The 20152-nt window shown below is 55.6% G+C and overlaps 1 protein-coding gene across 3 annotated transcripts; it reads left to right on the forward strand.

Annotated features, from left to right (window-relative positions):
• Positions 1-10013: 10013 nt before the first annotated feature.
• On the forward strand, positions 10014-19938 carry FGFR4 (fibroblast growth factor receptor 4). 3 transcript variants are annotated; one of them, XM_028527620.2, is made up of 18 exons: positions 10014-10164; positions 12921-13063; positions 13643-13906; positions 13994-14074; positions 14190-14356; positions 14875-14998; positions 15487-15677; positions 15811-15949; positions 16296-16489; positions 16592-16737; positions 16825-16946; positions 18011-18121; positions 18209-18399; positions 18626-18748; positions 18834-18904; positions 19127-19264; positions 19393-19498; positions 19592-19938. In XM_028527620.2, the coding sequence occupies exons 2-18, from the start codon at positions 12973-12975 to the stop codon at positions 19736-19738; spliced, it is 2406 nt and encodes an 801-aa protein (XP_028383421.1). In that variant the 5' UTR covers positions 10014-10164; positions 12921-12972; the 3' UTR covers positions 19739-19938. The 3 variants fall into 3 exon arrangements, with proteins under 3 accessions (XP_028383421.1, XP_035869793.1, XP_035869792.1); XM_036013899.1 differs by having other exon boundaries at positions 10047-10091; XM_036013900.1 differs by lacking the exon at positions 19127-19264.
• Positions 19939-20152: the final 214 nt, after the last annotated feature.

Genomic DNA, 20152 nt, shown 5'->3' on the forward strand with positions numbered 1-20152 from the left:
GCATCATCCCGATACACCAAAGTTGCAGGCTCGATCCCCAGTCAGGGCACATACAAGAATCAACCAATGAATGCATGAATAAGTGGAACAACTAATTGATGTCCCCCCACCTCCAAAAACCAATAAATAAAAAACAAACTAAAATAAAAGGAATGGGAACCCATGAAAGGTTTTAAACAAATAGGAGCAATACCATGATGAATTTGCTCACACGTAAACAAATGAAATGAGTACTATGGCCTAGGAGCTGACAGAGGATAGTGGAGACACAAAGAAGGGAGGAGTCATTTCTACTGGGAAGTAATTTATTAGGAGTCTTTTATTTATAAAGAGTAAAAAAGAGAAGTAAAATTAAGTTAAGAGAAAAAAACTATTTGGCTCACATAAATGAAATGTTCAAAGAGGTAATGGCTTCAGGCATGGCTGGATCCAGGCACACTCCATCTCTTGGCCCTCTTATTTCCTGTGTGGGCTTCCTTCATAGGCAATCTCTCTCAAGCAGTTCCAGGCTTCCATCTTCATATCTCAGTAACCTCTGAGAGTGTTAGTTTCCTGTTAGTTCCAGTGAACAGCCCAGACTGGCTCTCACTGGCCCTGCTTGGCTCACATACTCATTGCTGACCCAATCACAGTAGCCTGGGGGTGGTGAAATATTCTCATTAGCCAGGTTCAGGGACACCTGCTCACCACAGGCGCAAGGGAGAAGCATTGGTTCTGTGGTCAGCAGTTAGACAGACATGAGCAAAGCACGGTAGGCCAGGTGCAGAAGGTCACCAGAGCAGAAAGCCCCAGGCGCCTAGCAACAGGAAAAACTGGGAAAGCAAGGATCAAGCACCCTACGGTAAACTTTCTTCCTCTAGCGTATCACTGATCATGGGTATTGGACCCTCGGACCTTTCACATCGCTGGTCACAGGATTTTTTTTAAAGATTTTATTTATTTATTTTTAGAGAGAGGGGTAGGGTGGGAGAAAGAGAGGGAAAGAAACATTAATGTGTGGTTGCCTCTTGAGCGCCCCCTACAAGCACCCCCTACCGAGGACCTGGCCTGCAACCCACACATATGCCCTGTCTGGCAATCACCGGCCAGCACTCAATCCACACAGCCACACCAGCCAGGGCTTGTCACGGGTTTAGATCTCCTGACCATTCCTCCCTGGAGATAACATCTAGGCTTTAGTTGTGTTTCAGCTCCAGGCCTAGAAAAGCAGCAAAACCAGATGAGTGATGCCAGGACCAGCTGCACTGACCAATGACCTCCTGCCCTGGTGCCAACCAATCAGAAGAGACCAGGACCCTAAAAGGCCACACCTGAAAAACTGATGAATATTTTATTGAGTTCATCCCCTGGGACCTCCCCTAAAATCCCCGCCTTTAAAATCCCTTTATAATTGCTCTGACCAGTGTGGTCAGTGGCTTGGGCATCAGCCCACAAAACAAAAGGTTGCCAATTCCAATCCTGGTCAGGGCACATGCCTGGGTTGTGAGTTCAGTTCCTGCTCCGAGCAGTTACAAGAGGCAACCAATCAATGTTTCTCTCCTCTCTTTCTCCCTCCTTTCTCCTCTTTCTAAAACTAAATAAAAATATGTGAAAAATGAAATCCCTCATAATGGAGGGCCTAGCATGCTCTCTCCCAGGAGCACTGCTGAGCCTTTCCCCTGCCCTCAGGCCTGTTATGGTCACCCTTCTCCTTTCTCCGAAGCTCCAACTTGCTTCGCCTCTGTAACTTGCTTCCTGAGCACATTTCTTCTACCACTCACTTCTTCTACCTCTGTGACTTTCTAACTACACTTTCTCTTATAGTTTGAGTCACAGCTCTGAATTCTTTCCCAGCCAGAACTCAAGTACTGAGGCTGCTGAACCCAGGTCGGGTCTGTCCAGCACCTGGTGCAGTTCTTGCCACCGCCAACAGTCCTACCCAAACCCTGGTGGATGAAAAAGGGACACTGTAATACAATCATAAATTCCTAACTGGGCAGGTCATGGCACGTAGTCACACCCCAGGCTTATAACTTCCTTAGCAGAAGATGTTTAAGTCAGCCTTATGCATTGTCCTTGTGCATCTAGGTTAACACACCTTTGAAGTGTCAGAAGTGATACCCTGAGAAGGCGTAACCACCCTTAAGAGAGCACAAAATCTCATAATCCAACCCACACCTTGCTTTTTCCCACCCTCTTGGATCCTTCCTTACTTCCCTCCTTAATTTCAAAGGCGTAAAAGAAACGGCAGAACTGCCCTCTGGAGCATCTGAGATCGTGATCCCCTGAATAAGTCATTGGTTTGGCTCAGATAAACTCTTACAAATACCCTCTGCAGGTTTGGATTTTTTTTCTTTTTAAAGATTTTATTTATTTTATTTTTAGAGAGAGGAGAAATATCAATGTGTGAGAGAAACACCAACTGGTCGTCTCTTGCTTACCCCCTACTGGGGACCTGGCCCACAACCCAGGCATGTGCTCTGACTGGGAATTGAACCAGGAAACTTTAGGTCCACAGGCCGACTCTCAGTCCACTGAGCCACACCAGCCAGGGCTGGACAGTTCTTACATCAACACCCCCCACCTGGCCTCATGGACAAGAAGTAGGAGAGGGCCAGGACCTCAAAGAAAAACGAGGAGCTATTTCCACACAGAGAGAGAAAAAGGGTTATTTGTCCAGTGGGATGTGACCAGGAAGGGCCTCAGAGAATAAGAACCACCTGAGAGGAGTCCAGAAAACTGGATGGCAGCCATGGTGGGACGGCTGGAGGGCCAGGAGGAGGGGCCTTCCTGGCAAGAAGGCGGCAGATGTGAAGGCACCAGGGTGAGAACCATGGGCCTTGTTCAGGAGGGCCTGCCTGGAGCTCGGTGCAGCTGGAGGTATCTCTGGGGAGAGAGTAGATGGGACAGGAGAGAGGAGCAGAGGCCAGTCTTTTTGGTTTTTAACTGGTTTATTTTAGAGAGAGAAACATGGATTTGTTGTTCCACTCATTGGTTGATTCTTCTATGTTCCCTGACCAGGGATTGAACCCACAATCTTGGTGTATCGGGATAAAGCTCTAACCTGCTGAGCTACCTGGCCAGGTCTGCCACTTCTTTTTAACAAACTCTGGTTTTGTTAGGGGAAACAATGTGTCCAACAGAATGAATATACTTCCCAGCCTCCTTTGCAGCTAGGGTTGGCCATGTCACAGTCTGGGCAGAGGTAAAATCTGAAGTTGCTGGGTGTAACAACTCTTTGTGGCTTCTTCCTTCCTCCTGCCTGAGCACAGGTGTGACAGCAGGAGCCGAAGCTCCTATCTTTCAACCACAAGAGAAAAGTGTAGAAAATTGAAGAGGCCACAGCCCTGACTTCGGACCCACCTTCACCCACCTCCAGACTTGAGGCTAAGTGAGGGGTGAATAAATCCTTATTTTGTTCAAGTTCTTGTCACTTAGGTTTTCTGTTATGTGTGCCCAAATGAAATCTTACATGGTTTAGCTGGGAATCAGGCAAGGTAGAGAAGAGTGAGGGCTCACCAATCCTCGATCCTTCCTGCCCAGCCTCTGCCACTTCCCAGCTGCTCAGGCCCCCACTCTCCTCCAAACAAATGTCCAAGATAACACCAGTGGGTGTGAGGCTTGAGGGCCCGTGTCTAGAGCTTGTGGGCAAACTCTAGCAAACCAGGAAAGCCCCAAGACACCCCTGTCCCATCTAGCAGGGCACAGCCCATAGTGCCTGGGACCAGGGGGCAAGCAGGCCCGGGTGTGGCTGACTCCAGGAAGCAGCAGGACTGACCCGGAGAGAGAGCCTCGGATCCTTCCTAGCCCACTGCCCTCAATCTGGCTTCGTCCAAAGGGCCTCCCCACAAGTTTCCCCAGGCTGCCATCCCAGCGCCAGGCTCCCTGACTCCAGCACAGTGCCCGGGGCAGCCTGTGGTTTGGGGTTGTTATCTCCAGGGTACAAATTGGACACAGATGTGCCCAATGGGAGGGAATGAAGAGATACCATGGCTGGAAGAGGGGTGACCCTCATAGTCCTTCCCTCTCAGTCACAGGAGTATGTTTCTCTCATATCTTGGGGTGTGTCCCACATAGGCCAATTGTTGCTAATATTAGTATTGGAGCCCTGGCTGGTATGACTCAGTGGATTGAGCATCATCCTGCAAACTGAAAGGTCACCAGTTCGATTCCCGGTCAAAGCCCATGCCTGGGTTGTGGGCCAGGCCCTCGGGGGAGTGTGAAAAGCAACCGATCCATACTTCTCTCTCGCACATCGATGTTTCTCTCCCTCTCTTTCTCGCTCCCTTCCCTCTCTCTGAAATAAATAAATAAATAAATAAATGCAATCTCTACAAAAAAATTCACCCTCTTTACTGAACATGGGCTGTGTGCCTTAGGCTTTACATATTTATCACACTGAGTCTCACATTTGACAGAACTATTACACTTGACAGAAAACAAAACTGAGGCTTAACATTAAGTGACTTGTCCAAGGTCACAAAGTTTTCAGGGTCCAGAGCCACACCTGTTGGGCTCTAACACCCGACCCTTCCCACTCAGCTGCTGTCAATGTCACCTCCATTTCCATGAGCCAAGCCACCAGAACCCACGGGGGAAGCCAGGGCAGAAAAGGGTTGGATATAGTGGTAAGGAAGAACAATTGTCAGTTCTGAGTGGCAACTGTAGGCTATTTCCCTGTGTACTTTGTCTGTGTATTTTAAATCTTTCTCAAGCCCTGGCTGGCGTAGCTCAGTAGATTGAGTTCGGGCTGCAAACCAAAGCATTGTAGGTTTGATTCCTAGTCAGGACACATGCCTGGGTTGCAGGCCACGGCCCCCAGCAACCACACACTGATGTTTCTCTCCCTCTCTCTCTCTCTCTCTCTCTCTCTCTCTCTCTCTCTCTCTCTCTCTCTCTCTTTCTTCCTCCCTTCCCTCTCTGGAAATAAATACATAAAATCTTTTTTCAAAATCTTTCTCAAAATAAAAATTGTTTTTTAAAAAAATGAAGGACAGAAGATAAGACAACACAGGACTAGTTGAGCGGAAGGGGCCAGGCCTGGGCAGGAGCTCAGAGCAGCCCTTCCTCTGCGCAAGAGCCCGGGTGTTCCCTGCGGCGGCTGCCCACCAGAAGCAGCCCGGTCAGCACCGGGCCATGCCGCCTCCCCCAACCCCGCTCAGGAGTCCCTCCTGGCCCAGCGTGGCGCTCCAGGAGCCCAGGGTCTGCAACCCCTTCCAGGGGCCTGGTTCTTCTCAGGTGCCCACTCAGTCCCTGCCCAACGGGTGGGGAGAACCATACCCAGACCCTGCCCCCATGCCCCACTCATCCTCAGGTGAGTGACTCTCCACCTTCTTGGCCCCATTTAAGGGTGGGGGCAGAAAGTGCACTGATGTGTTAACATCAACAATCCCAGCTCTGAGGAGTCACCCTGAGCTCGCCCTCTGTATCCCAAGTACTTAGGGTTCAAATTTCCGTTCTGTTGTTCACATGCTGTGTGACTTCAGCAGACAAGTCATTCCACGTGCCTGAGCTTCTATTTCCTCACCTGCGAAACAGAGCTAAGGCTCTCTAGCGCCATTTGGCTCCGGAGATGAATAAAAAGATGTACTGCATGAGTAATGCCTAGCCTAGCAAGTGCCTGGTGTATAATGGGAGTTCAGCCAAGGCAAGAACTTCTCTGCTTTCTGTTCTGGTGAACTCATTCCCATCCCTTAACTTGTTCATTTCCTCCAACACCTCTGAGGAAAAGGAAGCAGAAGTGGCCCTGGCTGGTGTGGCTCAGTGGATTGAGCGCTGGCCTGTGAACCAAAGAGTAGCTGGTTCCATTCCCAGTCAGGGCACATGCCTGGGTTTCTGGTCAGGTGCCCAGTAGGGGGGCGCTCAAGAGGCAACCACAATTGATGTTTCTCTTCTTCCCTTCCCCTCTCTCCATAAATAAATAAAATCTTTTTTAAAAAGGAAGCAGGAGTGTGCCCATTTTCTGTTTTTGTTGTTGCTTTTCAGTTTTCTGTTTTTATTGGGGGGCGGGGTTGGGGGGCATTGTGAGTGTGTTTAAAAGTCTTTGAGCCCTGGCTGGTGTGGCTCAGTGGGTTGGAGTCTCCTCCAGGAAACTGAAGGGTTGCGGGCTCAGTTCCAGGTCGGGGTGCGTGCAAAAAGCAACGGATCGATGTTTCTCTCTCTCACACCGATGTTTCTGTTTGTTTGTTTGTCTCTCTCGCTCTCCCTCCATTCCCCCTCTCTAAAAAAATCAATAAGGATGTCCTCCGGAGAGGATAAAAAGCAATTAAAAGTCTTTGAGAGAATCTGCAAATGCAACTGGTGACACGATTGTTAGCAAGAGAATAAGACCGTGAGGGGGATGTATGCTTGGGATGGAACCCTCCGCAGGTGCTGTTCACTCATCTCTCCCTCCCCACCACGGCGTCTACAGCTGCTCGCAGGGCAGAGGCAGGGTCTGATCTCGGCCTCACCCCCCGCTTTAAAAGAGTGCAAGCCACAAAACGAGCAGCTGATAAAAGAACGAGTGAGTGGGTGAATGACCTTGGGAAAGTGTCAGACTCCGCACGGGGTCAGCCTGTGAGGTGTAAGTGCGAAAAGGGGGCTGGACGAGGGATGTCGGGAAGTGGGGGCGGGAGGGGGGCGGGGCGCCAATCTAAGGAACTTGGTCATTTCTGGAGGCAGCCCTTACCTTTGGTTCAGGGAAACTGGAAAGTGCCTGGAAGCTGAATAAAATATGTGTGGGGTCCAGCTGCTGCGGGCAGCTCACGCTGCCCGCAACAGTCGCGTTCACTTAGAGAGCCGGCAGAAGACCAGAGGTGGGGGCTGAGTCTCTCCAGGAGTCCAGGGGGTCTGGTGAGGTCCCCCTCTGGGCAGGAGTCTCCCCTTTGCTGGGCACCCCCAGTACCAGGAGCCTCGACCTTTCAGGGTGCTCCAGCAAACAGGGACCTGGAGGAGAGGAATCAGGACAAACTATTTGAAAAGACAACCAATTTCCTTCTGATTTATCTTTGGAAGGAGACCATTTTTTTTTTTTTCTTTGAGAAGGAAAAGAAAGATAAAAGAAACAAATCACCTTAATGAGCCTTTTAGTTATGCAAAGGAAGCCTTCACCTCCTGACGCACGCCACACCCCGCCCCCCCTTCCTGGGGACTAAGGGCGAGAGACGAGGCTCCTTGGCATAACAATGGGAAAGGAAGCTGCTTCCCATGGCCAAGGACCCCACTGGCCTAGGACTAACTGGGAGGTAAGCTAAGACCCGAGCTGAAGGGTTCCCCCTTTCCCCCAGGAGGCCTTCAGAGGAGTGGAGGGCTTGGACCTCTGGTGAGGGTTGGGCACAGGTCAAAGGTCGGCTGACCTCCTATTTGGGTACTGTCTAAATGCTCCAGAGAGACCTGCTTGCAGGTGTAACCGGAAGCAGGTCTGGCTGCCTGCTGCTAAGAGAGGCAGGTGCTGATGTAAAGGAAAGTGGTTTATTTTCAGGTGCTGGCCACCTGGAAGTGGGGGGACTCCTGTCACAAGGCCTATCTCCCCCTCTCCGTGGAGGCAGAGGTGTTTGTAAGGAGGGAGGGGGGACAGAACAAGGAGATCCAGGGAGGGGGCTGAAAAGTGCTCTATGTGCAGAAGAGCACAGTCCACACTGATAAGAGAAGCAGAGGTCCAGTGCGTGTCTTCCTGGCTTAGTCGTCCCGGCTTCAGGGCATCGGGGCTCCGTGGACGAAGGTCAGCTGGGATGCCTCAAGGCCGGGGTCTGTATCTTTCGAAACTAGTTCCTAGGATTCTTATACAAACATGCTGTTCATTTACCAGCTACACATTAGTCAGAATAGACACTCACAGAAACGACATCAGAAGAATCATGGGGTGGGTAGGATTTCCGCAATGTTACAATGTTCCGCTGTTACACAGGTAAGGCGAACCTGAACCAGGTGGAGTGGAGCAATTTGGGGGGGCACCTACCCTATACTGGGCTCTTGAGATATAGCGGCGAAGTCTGCCATCTATTTCCAAAATGAACTGTTTAGACACGATTCTGGAATATGGGAAGAAGTAGCAGGTCCTACATATGCAGCCCTCAGTTCACTGCAGTGTTATGTACAACAGCCAAGATACGGAGGCAACCTCAATGTCCTTCAGTTGACTAATGAATAAAGAATATGTGATACATACATACAATGGAATGTTGCTCAGCCATTAAAAAAATGAAATCTTCCCATTTGCAACAACATGGATGGACCTGGAGAGTGTTATGCTAAGCAAAATAGGTCATACTGAGAAAGGCAAATTCCATATGATTTCACTTATACATGAATTCTAAAAAATAAATAAACAAGCAAGACAGAAGCAGATACAAACTCATAGATAGAACATTTTGATGTTGCCACACGATTGGGGTTTGGGAACATGGGTGGAAAAAGTGAAGGGATTAAGACCTACAAATTGCCAATTGCAAAATAGTCATAGTTGATGTGGATCAGTGGACTGAGTGCCAGCCTGTGAATGGAAAAATCGCCAGTTCGATTCCCAGTCAGGGCACGTGCCTGGTTGTAGGCCAGGTCCCCAGTTGGGTTATTGCCGTGTGAGAGGCAGCAGATCCACGTGTCTCTCACACATTGATGTTCCTCTCTCTCTCTTTCTCCCTCTCCCCTCCCCCAAAATAAGTAAATAAAATCTTAAAAAACAAAATAGTCATGGGAGTGTAACATACAGCACAGGGAACACAATCAATAATATTGTAATAACGATGTATGGTGTCAGATGGGTCACTTCATAAGTTACATAAATATCCACTTGATATGTCGTACACCTGAAATAATATTGTATGCCAGTGGTAATTGAAAGATTTTTAAAAATTGAGAAAAAATAAAGGAATAATCACAGTTAGCATTACAAAGCAAGTGCGCATCTAAGTCAAGCAGTGTTCTAAAGGTTTGCACATACTAACGTGTCCACTTTTTGCAACCCCTTGAGGACGGTACACTATCAATCCACCTGCTCTCCTGCAGAGAAAATGAAGATTCGGAGGGAGTACGGTAACTCGCCAAAGCAACGGGTGCTGGTGCTGAGACTGAGCCCTGCAGTCTGCACCGGGAACCGCTTCACCACCGGGTCCACCTCCCCTGCCCCACCGCACCCCGCCCCCACACTCCCGTTTCTTTCTCCATGCTCACAGGAGAAAAGATCTGAAGAGGAACCTGGCAAGTCCAGAGGGCTTCTCTGCGGAAGTGAACTGAGACCTAAGAAAGAGAGGACCTAGAGGGGAAAGATCTTTCCCGGAGGCAGAAAACACAAATGCCAAGACCCGGAGGTACTGCGGGAGCGAGGAAGCAGTGGAGACGAGACTTGGGGGCGCCATGCCAAGGATCTTTTTTTCAACTTTTTAAATTTATGTTTTGATTTTAGGGAGAGATTGAGAGAGAGAAACCGATGTGTTGCTCCACTTATTTATGCATTCATTGGTTGATTCTTGCCCGTGCCCTGACCAGCAACCTTGCTTATCGGTAGGACGGTTTTACCAACCGAACTATCCAGCCAGGGCCTTTAAAGGAAGCTGTTGGAAAGTTTGAAAGGGATCGCTGTGGCTGGTAGTCAGATTTGTATTTTAAAGGTAACTCTGAAGATTGTGCAAAGACTGGGTGGGGATGGGGAGCAGAAGCGCTGCGCCGGCCGCTCTCTGGAGATCGCGCAGAAGACAGAGGAGCCAGGCTGGGCCGAGGTCTGCAGAGGCGGCGGGGGTGCGGACTGCTGGGTGTTGTCCCCCAGGGCTGACGAGCGGGAGGTAGAGCCTGGACTACAGCTTCGAAGCCGGGCCTGGGTGGGGCAAAAGAGGAGAGTCTGAGGGGGAAGGTGCAGGCTGGGGCGGAGCCCTGGGACTGGGCCGATCCTGCCTGTAGCTCCGCGCTATTGGGTTCGGGGACTGGTCTCCAGGTGGGTGGGATTCTGTGTGGCCCGCAGCCACGCCGCTGTCAGAAGAGATCTGGTCCAAGGGGGGCGGGGCCGGGGGCGGGGCGCTGGGACGCCTGCGGCCACGCGGCTTTTGCGGGTACATTCCTAGCTCTCCAGCCCCGGGCGGAGGAGCGCCCTGGCTGAGTCCGCCATCCTAGCTGGGCTCCGGGGTCCGGGCTGGTAGAAGGTAGGACCGAGGCCGCGGAGTACCCAGGCGAACCGGGGTCCCTGTCCCGGGAGCTGGCCCGCGGAGACTGCAGGTGAGCCGGGACCCAGTGCGGACCCAGGCTGCGCTCCCAGCCGCCAGGGGGCGAGCGGCGATGGGGCTCCTGGAGCTGCCGGCTCCCAGCGCTGGGGACCCGGGCGTCCGCTGGTGGCGGGGGGGGGCCGCGGGTGAAGGGGGCGGTAAATCAGTAACCCGCAGCGCACACAGGGCCTTTTGTCCCGCTCCGTCCAAAGAGCACCCTGACCGCAGAGCTGGTTACTCATTGCCCACCCAGGCGGGGGCGGGCATGTTGTCTGCAGCTCTGGCCAGAGACCCGTCGACTCGCACCTCGCCCCCGGGTGGCGGGGTAGGGGTGGAGGAGGAAGAGCGCGCCAGTCCCTCACCTGCTGGAGCGTCTGAGCGCCCTGAGTAGAAATGAGAAAGCTGAGACTCCGAGAGGTGCAGTCATTTGCCCAGGGTCCTCCAGCACTTAAGTGCGGGAGGCTGGAAGCGAACCCAGGACTGCCTGGCGCCAAAGTCAAGCCCTTCGCTCCCTTGTCTGCGTGTGATACTACTACTATGGACCCTGACGTGCTGAAGTCAGGGTAGCCTAGAGGTGAAAATAACATCCACCGAGCTCCTCACCGCCCCTCCCAACCGCAGCTGTGGACCCAGAGAGCTGAGCTCCCTGCAGAAAGGAGGTGGGGGATTTTACAGAGGAATGGCCACGGAAGCTGGGGGTGGGCGCAAAGAGTGGCATGTGAGCCAGATGGAGAAGAGAAATGGGGGCACAGACGTATGGTCAAGAGAGAAGACGAACCCAGTTTTGAAAGCCAGTGGTTTCAGTGCTGAAGGGGCAGACAGCGGGGGTACCCAGGGAGGGTACCAAGATTGGCCCAGGCAGGCAGGGAAGCCTAGGGTGCTGCACAAGCAGTGTGGCATGGACCCTCCCTCCTGGAAGCTAGTGGAGTGGGGCAACATGGCAGACTTGTAATTTTTTTTAGAGATTTATTTATTCATTCCTAGACAGAGAGGGGAAGGGAGGGAGAAAGAAAGGGAGAGAACGATCCATGTGAAAGAAACATTGAATGACCTCCTCCCACACACACCGCTATTGGACTGTGCCCTCACTGGGAATGGAACCAGTGACCCTTCACCTTGTGGATCAATGCCCAACCAACTGAGCCACACCAGTCAGGGCCAGACTTGTAATTTTTTTAAAAAACCTGCTGGAGAATGGAGCCTGAAGAGCACAGCAAGATGTTTGCAAAGGCCCACGCTAGTGATAACTTCAGCCCTCCCTGGGTCCAGGCAGGGGAGGTGGGAATGGACTGGAGAGGGATTGAGGAGGCAGAAAGGACTGGGAGTGGGGCAGAGGTCAGGAGACGGGATGAACAGAGACCATGCTCCAGCTGCAGGGGCAACCCAGGGAAGAAGAAGATAGCAGCTTTACCCAGGAGGGGCTAAGCACCCCCTCCCTCAGAGCCAGAGCTGGATAGGGCAGTGGCTGAGGAAAGAGGGTGTGGTGGGCTTTCTGGGTGAAGTAGATCCAGAGATATCAGTGCCCTCCCACTATTACCAATCTCCAGGTAATAACCTAATAGCCAGTAGGTCCCTGGCCCCCTCTTCCCCTGCCCCAGCTGATGCTCGGGTTTGAGTGTTGCTTTGAGGGGAAGGAGACATCTTTGGTGGCATTTGGAGGAGAGTAAACAGATGGGGTGGGTGTGTACCTCACACCTGACAGGAACTGGAGGTGACTGGCTAAGAGCAGACCCCAGGTGACCGTTACTGGGAGGAGACAAGGTCAAGGGACACTATTCCAGCATTCTGTGTACCCAACCCTGCATACATCCTCTTTTATCCCCAGATCCGTCCAGTTGGGCCAGTGGCCCAGGCAGGGCCAGGGACATGCCAGTTGGTAAGAGCTGGGATTTGAACTTGGCTCTGTCAGACACCAGTCTATATTCCTTTTCTTTTTTAGGATTTTATTTATTTTTTTAGAGACATGGAAAGGGAAGGAGAGGGACAGGGAGAGAAACATGTGAGAAACATCAATCGGTTGCCTCTCATATGTGCACCAACCAGGGACAGACCTACAATCCAGGCACATGCCATGACTGGGAATCGAACCGGGACCTTTGGCTTGTGGGACCACGCCCAACCAACTGAGCCACACTGGCCAGGGGCAGAGTCTACATTCTTTACAAGAACCTGTGTTGCCTCAGATGGTGTTGTGGAGACACAGAAAGCAGTTGTCCCCAGGGTGCAGGTCTGGTTCAGAATGAGGAAGAACTGCTGGCTTTGTTGGCAGTGAGCTCCCTGCCGCTGGAGGTTTCCAAAGCTAGCCTTGGAAGTGCTGGCGATGCTAATGAGGAGTGGGGACCGGATCAGATAACATCCAGATGCTAAAGTTTGGCCTTGTATTATATTTCAGATTTTTTCGCTCTTCAGAAATAAATTCATTTATTCAGCAAAAAAAAAAATTATGTGTGCTAAGAGTGAGCAGAAGATATGTCTCTGTTCTCTGCTTGCCTCCAAGGAAAGAATCCCAAAACTGCCCTTTCTATGAACCTGTGCCAAGGTCTCGGCAGGACGGTGGAGAGCAGGAAGCCCTGCGCCACCCCCTGCACAACCTACTGTGGGCAGCCTCAGGCTCTGCCTGGGCAGACCTTCCAGTCTGCTCCACGTCGGCCTGGCCTCAGGCGTGGACAAGTGGCCACACATTTCCTGTCTCAGTCTCGTCTGCAAAATAGGGGGCTTGTGCCAGCCACGGTGCATGTGAAGCAGAAGCTCTTCCTCCCTCTGTTTCAGGAAGGCCACAGGTAGAAAGTCCAGCCAGGGCCCCATAAGCAGCAGGAAGAAGATGCAGCAGCTGTTGGCCATGTTGGGGGTCCTCCTGGGGGCGTCGTGGACTCCAGTGTTGTCCTTTGAAGCCTCTGAGGAAATGGAGCTGGGTATGACCTCTGAGGTGGGAGAGGGTGGCAGGGGTGGGAAGGGTGGGCACCAAGAGGGGGCTGAGCTACCTGGAAAGGATCCTGGTCCAGGCCCTGGGGCAGCGGTGGCAGCAGGACAGAGCCCAACCATTGAGACTAAGTGTCTGGCTCCCAGAAAGCACCTGCCTGTCTCTGTATCCACAAGAGAGGACTGGCCTTGCAGGGCCCAGGGTGAGCCCCGTGGCTGTGCGTGTGCGGCCTGTGCACTACGTATGAGGCCGGGGAGGCCCAGGCAGCCAGTGTGGTGTGTGCACTGCAAGGGTAGCATGGCCTGGAGTGGTGTGGCATGTGCCTTGTGTGTGTGTGTGTGTATGTGGCTTGGACGGTGTCTCATCCAGCCCAGTGGGGTGCTGCCGCTGAATGTGTGATGTGTATCAGGGCGTGGCCACCACCCTACATATAGCATCTGCAGCATGTGGCTGTGTGTGTTGAGAGGCAGTAAGTATCCAGCATGTGTCTGAGGTGCTTGTGCCCTGCACATGTGGCACATCATCCATGGCGGGAACTGTGGGGCTTACTGACCCTGCCCTCGGCCCCCAGAGCCCTGCCTGGCCCCCAGCCCGGAGCAGCAAGAACAGGAGCTGACTGTGGCCCTGGGGCAGCCTGTGCAGTTGTGCTGTGGGAGGGCTGAGCGTGGTGGCCACTGGTACAAGGAGGGCAGCCGCCTGGCACCTGCTGGCCGGGTACGAGGCTGGAGAGGCCGCCTGGAGATCGCCAGCTTCCTGCCCGAGGATGCTGGCCACTACCTCTGCCTGGCACGAGGCTCCACACTGGTCCTGCACAACGTCACCTTGGCAGTGGATGGTAAGGGGTCTGCCAGGGGCTACGGGCACCTGAGAAGAGACTCTCCCCATCCTGAGCCTCACACACTTCCCTCTGTCCCTGACACAGACTCCTTGACCTCCAGCAACATTGATGAGGACCCCAAGGCCCACAGCAGCCCTTCGAATAGGCCCGTTTACCCACAGCACGGTCAGTAGAAGTCCTTGAGGACTCATTTCCCTACCTCCCAGCTGGTCCCTGAGAAGAGACCTGTGTGGAAACAGGTGGTCATCCTGGGGGCAATAAGTCATCCCTTCCTCTCCAGCACCCTACTGGACACACCCCCAGCGCATGGAGAAGAAACTGCATGCAGTGCCTGCTGGGAACACCGTCAAGTTCCGCTGCCCAGCTGCTGGCAACCCCGTGCCCACCATCCGCTGGCTCAAGGATGGACAGGACTTCCACGGGGAGCATCGCATCGGAGGCGTTCGGGTGAGCCTCCAGGGCCCTGGGCCACCCGCTCCTCCACTTTCACTTTCCCATCAGCTCCCTCAAACCTGTAAATCAACCCCCCAGTTTCTGCTCCAATGAGGAAGGCCACTGCGTGGCCCCAGGAGGAGCATGGACTGTGGACACAGGCATCTCTGGTTCAAGTCCCCAGTCTGCCACTCTTTGGCAAGTGACTTAGCCCCTTGGCTTAAGTGACTCCATTTGTAAAGGGGGAAGGATCACTGACCAGCATCAGTAAGCTTGGGCAGCTTGTTTTCTGCTGCCAAGACCCTGTAGGGCTAGCTCCCAGCTGTGATGAGGAAGCCGAGACTCAGGCCAGAGCCTGGCTTAGGGTGGCGCAGGGAAGAGAAGGCCGAGCTAAGACTCACAGCTTAGGCACTTCTTGGGGTCATCTCCTCCTTTGCCTGAAAGTCCCTAGTCTTGGCCTGCACTCTCCCCCGCCCCCTCTCCCTGGATGGGCACTGGCTGGTGGCCCCTCGTGAGCCCTCCCCTGCCCCCAGCTGCGCCATCAGCACTGGAGCCTGGTGATGGAAAGCGTGGTGCCCTCGGATCGTGGCACATACACCTGCCTCGTGGAGAACCCACTGGGCAGCATCCGCTACAGCTACCTGCTGGATGTGCTGGGTGAGCGGATGGGCAGGCCAGGCAGCATGGGGGGCAGGAGCCCAGACCTCATCCTCAGGCAGGGCCCAGTCTGGCCAGAAACATGGACTCAGTCTTCTATGGCTCCATCCAGCTGCTCAGAGTGTCCGCAGGCCTGGGGGAGCAGGGATCAGCCAAGGAGAAGAGCAGGGAGGACGCTGAGGCAGAGGGCACAGCTGAATGAAGGCCTCAGGGGTAAAGAATAGAGTGTGCTGGTGGGAAGGCGCGTGCCTAGGGTGTGGGGTGCCAGGCCATGGATGGTTTTAACGTCTAGGCTAAGAAGTTGTCCTTGACCCCAAAAGCAATGGGGAGCCATGGGAGGTTTAAGCAGGGTTAGCAGGAGACAGACAGGGTCTGAGCTATATATCAGGAAAGTCACTTCCTTCAGCTGGGAGAAAGTAGGAGGTGGGTGGCCAGGGTGCTTCTGTGGGTGCCGCTGGTCAGGATTGACGGCCCGGTCTGGTCCCCAGAGCGGTCCCCGCACCGGCCCATCCTGCAGGCGGGGCTCCCGGCCAACACCACAGCTGTGGCGGGCAGCGATGTGGAGCTGCTATGCAAGGTGTACAGTGACGCCCAGCCCCACATCCAGTGGTTGAAGCACATCGTCATCAACGGCAGCAGCTTCGGGGCTGATGGCTTCCCCTATGTGCAAGTCTTGAAGGTCTAGCCCCTGCGGTTCCTGAGCCTTCCCCGCCCTCCTTCCCTATTAGGGAAGGGCAGTTGCTAGCCCCTTCTCTGGCCACAGTATGGCCCCAGGCCCTGCGGTAGGCCCTGAATGTGTCTCCCACCCCCAGACAACAGACATCAACAGCTCAGAGGTGGAGGTCCTGTACCTTCGGAATGTGTCCACTGAGGACGCAGGCGAGTACACCTGTCTGGCAGGCAACTCCATTGGCCTCTCCTACCAGTCGGCCTGGCTCACTGTACTGCCAGGTGAGCACCTGGTGGGGCCAGAAGAGGCTGCAGCCTCCTATGGTGACCCAGCAGTGGGCTATGACCTCACTGGGTGGACATTGTCCCTTGGCCTGAGGGGTCTAAGCCTGGGGCATGGCGTGTGGCTTGGGTGTTGGACTCTGCATATCACAGTCCCCCTTCGTGCTGCCATGGGACTGTCCGTGTGGCCCAGGGCCATGTGGGGCTAGGCGTCACCGCAGCTTTCTGGGTGTGGGCACCTGTGTGTGCTGGGGGGTGCCAGGGCCTGGGGTCAAGGGTGTGGGGCCCACCCCATCTGACCACTGGCTGGTCAGTTAGGGGTCTGTGTGTTTCTGCCTGCCGACAGAGGAGGGTCTCGCCTGGACGGCAGCAGCGCCCAATGCCAGATACACGGACATCATCCTGTATGCGGCTGGCTCCCTGGCTTTAGCGGTGCTCCTGTTGTTGGCCGGCTTGTACCGTGGGCAGGTGCTCCACGGCCGGCGTGCCCGGCAGCCTGCTGCGGTGCAGAAGCTGTCCCATTTCCCTCTGGCCCGACAGGTAGTGTGCCGTGCCCACCCCTGTGTCCCATCATGAGGCTCTTGGCCTGCAGTCCCACCGAGGCTCAGCGCCAGCAGGCCAACTGAGCCTCCTGCTTTGCAGTTCTCCCTGGAGTCGGGCTCCTCGGCCAAGTCGAGCTCCTCCCTGGTGCGGGGCGTCCGTCTCTCCTCCAGTGGCCCCCCCTTGCTCGCCGGCCTTGTGAGCCTCGACCTCCCTCTGGACCCACTGTGGGAGTTCCCCCGGGACAGGTACGTAGTGCAGCATGAGGGTGCGGTGCGGGCTCCAGGCAGGAAGGCCACCCAGGTGGCCCAGGCCTCAGCTTTCTCAATTTCTAGGTTGGTGCTGGGGAAGCCGCTGGGCGAGGGCTGCTTCGGGCAGGTGGTGCGTGCAGAGGCCTTCGGCATGGACCCAGCCCAGCCTGACCACGCCAGCACGGTGGCTGTCAAGATGCTCAAGGGTGAGTGCAGTGGCCTGGGGAAGGTGCTGAGACTGACTGAAGGATCTCCTAGAAGCCAGGAGAGGCTGTGCAAACCCACCCTTGGGTTGGGGCCCACCTCTGCTGCTGATCCTGGCAAGTCACTTGAGCCTATGTCCTCCGAGCCCAAGGTCCACAGAAAGTGCTGGTGCATGCCATCTCAGCCACTGGGGTGGGGGTGACTGGGGTTTGATACCCTCTGTCAGCCCTGGCCCTGGGTAAGCCTTGGCCTCTAGCAACCTCACTGCCCTGGAATCACACCCTCAGCCTCCCCTCCCCCAGGCCTACCGCCCTGGAATAGCCTTTCCAACTTTAAATTCAGTCCCAGCTCCTAAGCGGGAGCCTCAAGGTGCTCAGCACCCACCTGGGTCTACCATGGGGGCCTCTCACTGCTGTCCTCCAGGCCTCCCTACAAGAGTGGCCCAAACTACTGTTCTGCTCCCCGCCCCCACCCCGGCCCTCCTCTCTGCACAGCTGGGGCCACCTGGTACTTTCCCGGAGGCAGGGATTGAGAAATGTGCTCCGTGAGGTCTGGCGGGGAGGGCATGTCATTGGCCCGGGGCCACAGGTCAGCCCTGGGGGCCCAGCCGCTGCTCCAAAGCCTTCCTCCAGGCCTCCCCTGGCTGCGCCCCACTGGCAGCTCCCTGGATTCCCAGGCCGGATGGACGCCAGGCCCTGGTCAGACAGACCTCAGGGCGCCAGCCTGCCTTCCGCCCCCAGGAGCTCTCACCCTGTTCAGGGACTGACGCCAAGCCATGCAGACTCACTTCTTTCCCACTCAGAGCTCTTCCCCTCTCCTGTTTCTGGGCCCCTCACTGGCAGGCTAACGCTTCCAGGTCCTTGATCTCGTTGAATCCTTGCAAGCACTGTCAGACATGGGGCATGAGCCATTGTCCCATTTCATATAAGAGAGCCCCAAGGTTCAGAGAGGCTAGGTGAGTCTTTCCAGGCCACACAGCCCAGTGGGGACTCAGGCCCAGACCTTCCTGACTCTGCTTCCGCCACACAGCCTGCCTTGGTGGTCACCCTGGCTGTCCCCCTTGCAGACAACGCCTCTGACAAGGACTTGGCAGACCTGGTCTCTGAGATGGAGGTGATGAAGCTGATCGGTCGACACAAAAATATTATCAACCTGCTGGGTGTTTGCACCCAAGAAGGTGGGGCGAGGTGGGCCCAGGGTGGACTCTGCAGCTGGGGCGCAGAGTGCAGCCTTGGCAGCACCCCCGTCTCCCTCCACTTCACAGGGCCCCTGTACGTGATCGTGGAGTGTGCTGCGAAGGGCAACCTGAGGGAGTTTCTGCGGGCCCGGCGCCCCCCTGGCCCTGACCTCAGCCCCGACGGGCCTCGGAGCAGCGAGGGGCCGCTGTCCTTCCCCGCCCTGGTCTCCTGCGCATACCAGGTGGCTCGAGGCATGCAGTACCTGGAGTCCCGGAAGGTGTGGGCTGTAGGCAGCTCTCGAGGGTGCTCCATCTCCACAACTTTCAATGTCTCCCCTCCTCCCTCAGCTCCCGTCCGGAGTCCCTCCGTGCGGAGCTGACAGCGCACTCCCCGCTGTGCCCTCACATGCTCCCAAGCCCACTGGGTTGGACTGTCCGGGTCCCCTCTCTGAACCCTGTTGCCCCCTCCTGTCACATGGGTGATGCCCCCTGCCCTGTCCCCAGTGTATCCACCGGGACCTGGCTGCCCGCAATGTGCTGGTGACAGAGGACAATGTGATGAAGATCGCTGACTTTGGACTGGCCCGCGGTGTCCACCACATTGACTACTACAAGAAAACCAGCAATGTGAGGGGGGCGGGGCGGGGCTGGGCGGGGGGAGGGGGGCAGGTGGGACCTGTGGGGCTGGCATTGACGCCCCACCCCACCCCAGGGCCGTTTGCCTGTCAAGTGGATGGCACCAGAGGCCCTCTTTGACCGGGTCTACACACACCAGAGCGACGTGTGAGTCCTGGGGCGGAGGTGGGGGCAGTGCCGGCCAGGATCATTGTCCTGTCCCACAGAAAAGGTTACATAACCCTGGGACCTGAGTGGGACCAGACCCCCCCCCCATAAAAAGCCCCGATCCCTACCCCTCTTGGTGGGTTATGCCCACAGGGACCCTCATCCCAGCCCCAGGAGTAGGCAGGGAAGCTGAGCCCTGATGAGGCCTGGTCCTGCCTCCAGGTGGTCATTTGGAATCCTGCTGTGGGAGATCTTCACCCTCGGGGGATCCCCGTACCCCGGCATCCCTGTGGAGGAGCTGTTCTCCCTGCTGCGGGAGGGGCACCGGATGGACAGGCCCCCGAACTGCCCTCCAGAGCTGTAAGGCCCCACCCCCGCCTCCCCCCACCCCCCACTATCCAGTCCTCACCCTCTGCTCTGAGGGAGCTGAGGCCCCTCCCCCACTACAGGGGCTGCGGGTCCCTCCAACTGTGCCCCCCCACCCCCAGGTACGGGCTGATGCGGGAGTGCTGGCACGCAGCGCCCTCTCAGCGGCCCACTTTCAAGCAGCTGGTGGAGGTGCTAGACAAGGTCCTGCTGGCCGTCTCTGAGGAGGTACAGCTCCTCCCCTGTTCTGGGACCTCCTCCTGCCACTGCCCTGTGGGCTTCCTCTGAGCCATCCGGGCTGACCAGCACTGTTCCCCACAGTACCTGGACCTCCGCCTGACCTTTGGACCCTATGCCCCTGCCGGTGGGGATGCCAGCAGCACCTGCTCTTCCAGTGACTCTGTCTTCAGCCACGACCCCCTGCCCCTGGGGCCCAGCTCCTGCCCCTTCCCTGGCGTGAAGACCTGAGGCGGGACAGGGGTCTGAGCCAGCAGGATAGCCAGCAGCCTTGGGCCACCTGGCTCTGTTGCAACCCCATGGTGCTTGACCTTGATAGTCCCCCTCTGACTGCAGGGTGCCTTCCTAGTTCTCTACTTCTGCTTTGGGGAGGTCGGTCCTTGGTCCCGGGGTCCCTGGTGGAGGCTTCCAGCTCTGGCCTGGGGCTCCAAGGCCAGTCTCAAGGGCCCCTTGGCATTCTCATGTACTGGATGCAGAGCTGTGCTTGGCCTCCTGGGCCTTGGTGCATGGTCCCGGTTCCAGAGGTCAGCAGACCTGGACGAAGGGCCACCCCAAACCTCCCTGCTCCCTACACCCAGAGAGCTCTTGGGCCTCTGTACCCTCCCCTACCACCCGCCCCTTTGCTGCTTGCCCCAGCGTCTTGGT

The sequence above is a fragment of the Phyllostomus discolor genome, chromosome 13 (assembly GCF_004126475.2).
Source record: "Phyllostomus discolor isolate MPI-MPIP mPhyDis1 chromosome 13, mPhyDis1.pri.v3, whole genome shotgun sequence".
In the NCBI taxonomy this organism is placed as follows: Eukaryota; Metazoa; Chordata; class Mammalia; order Chiroptera; family Phyllostomidae; genus Phyllostomus; species Phyllostomus discolor.

Bases quoted from the DNA above. Each gene is read 5' to 3' on its own strand.
- FGFR4 (XM_028527620.2), top strand. From the start codon at position 12,973: ATGCAGCAGCTGTTGGCCATGTTGGGGGTCCTCCTGGGGGCGTCGTGG. The intron at 15,950-16,295 runs GTGAGCACCTGG...GCCTGCCGACAG, and splicing joins CTGGCTCACTGTACTGCCAG to AGGAGGGTCTCGCCTGGACG. The intron at 18,749-18,833 runs GTGAGGGGGGCG...ACCCCACCCCAG, and splicing joins ACTACAAGAAAACCAGCAAT to GGCCGTTTGCCTGTCAAGTG.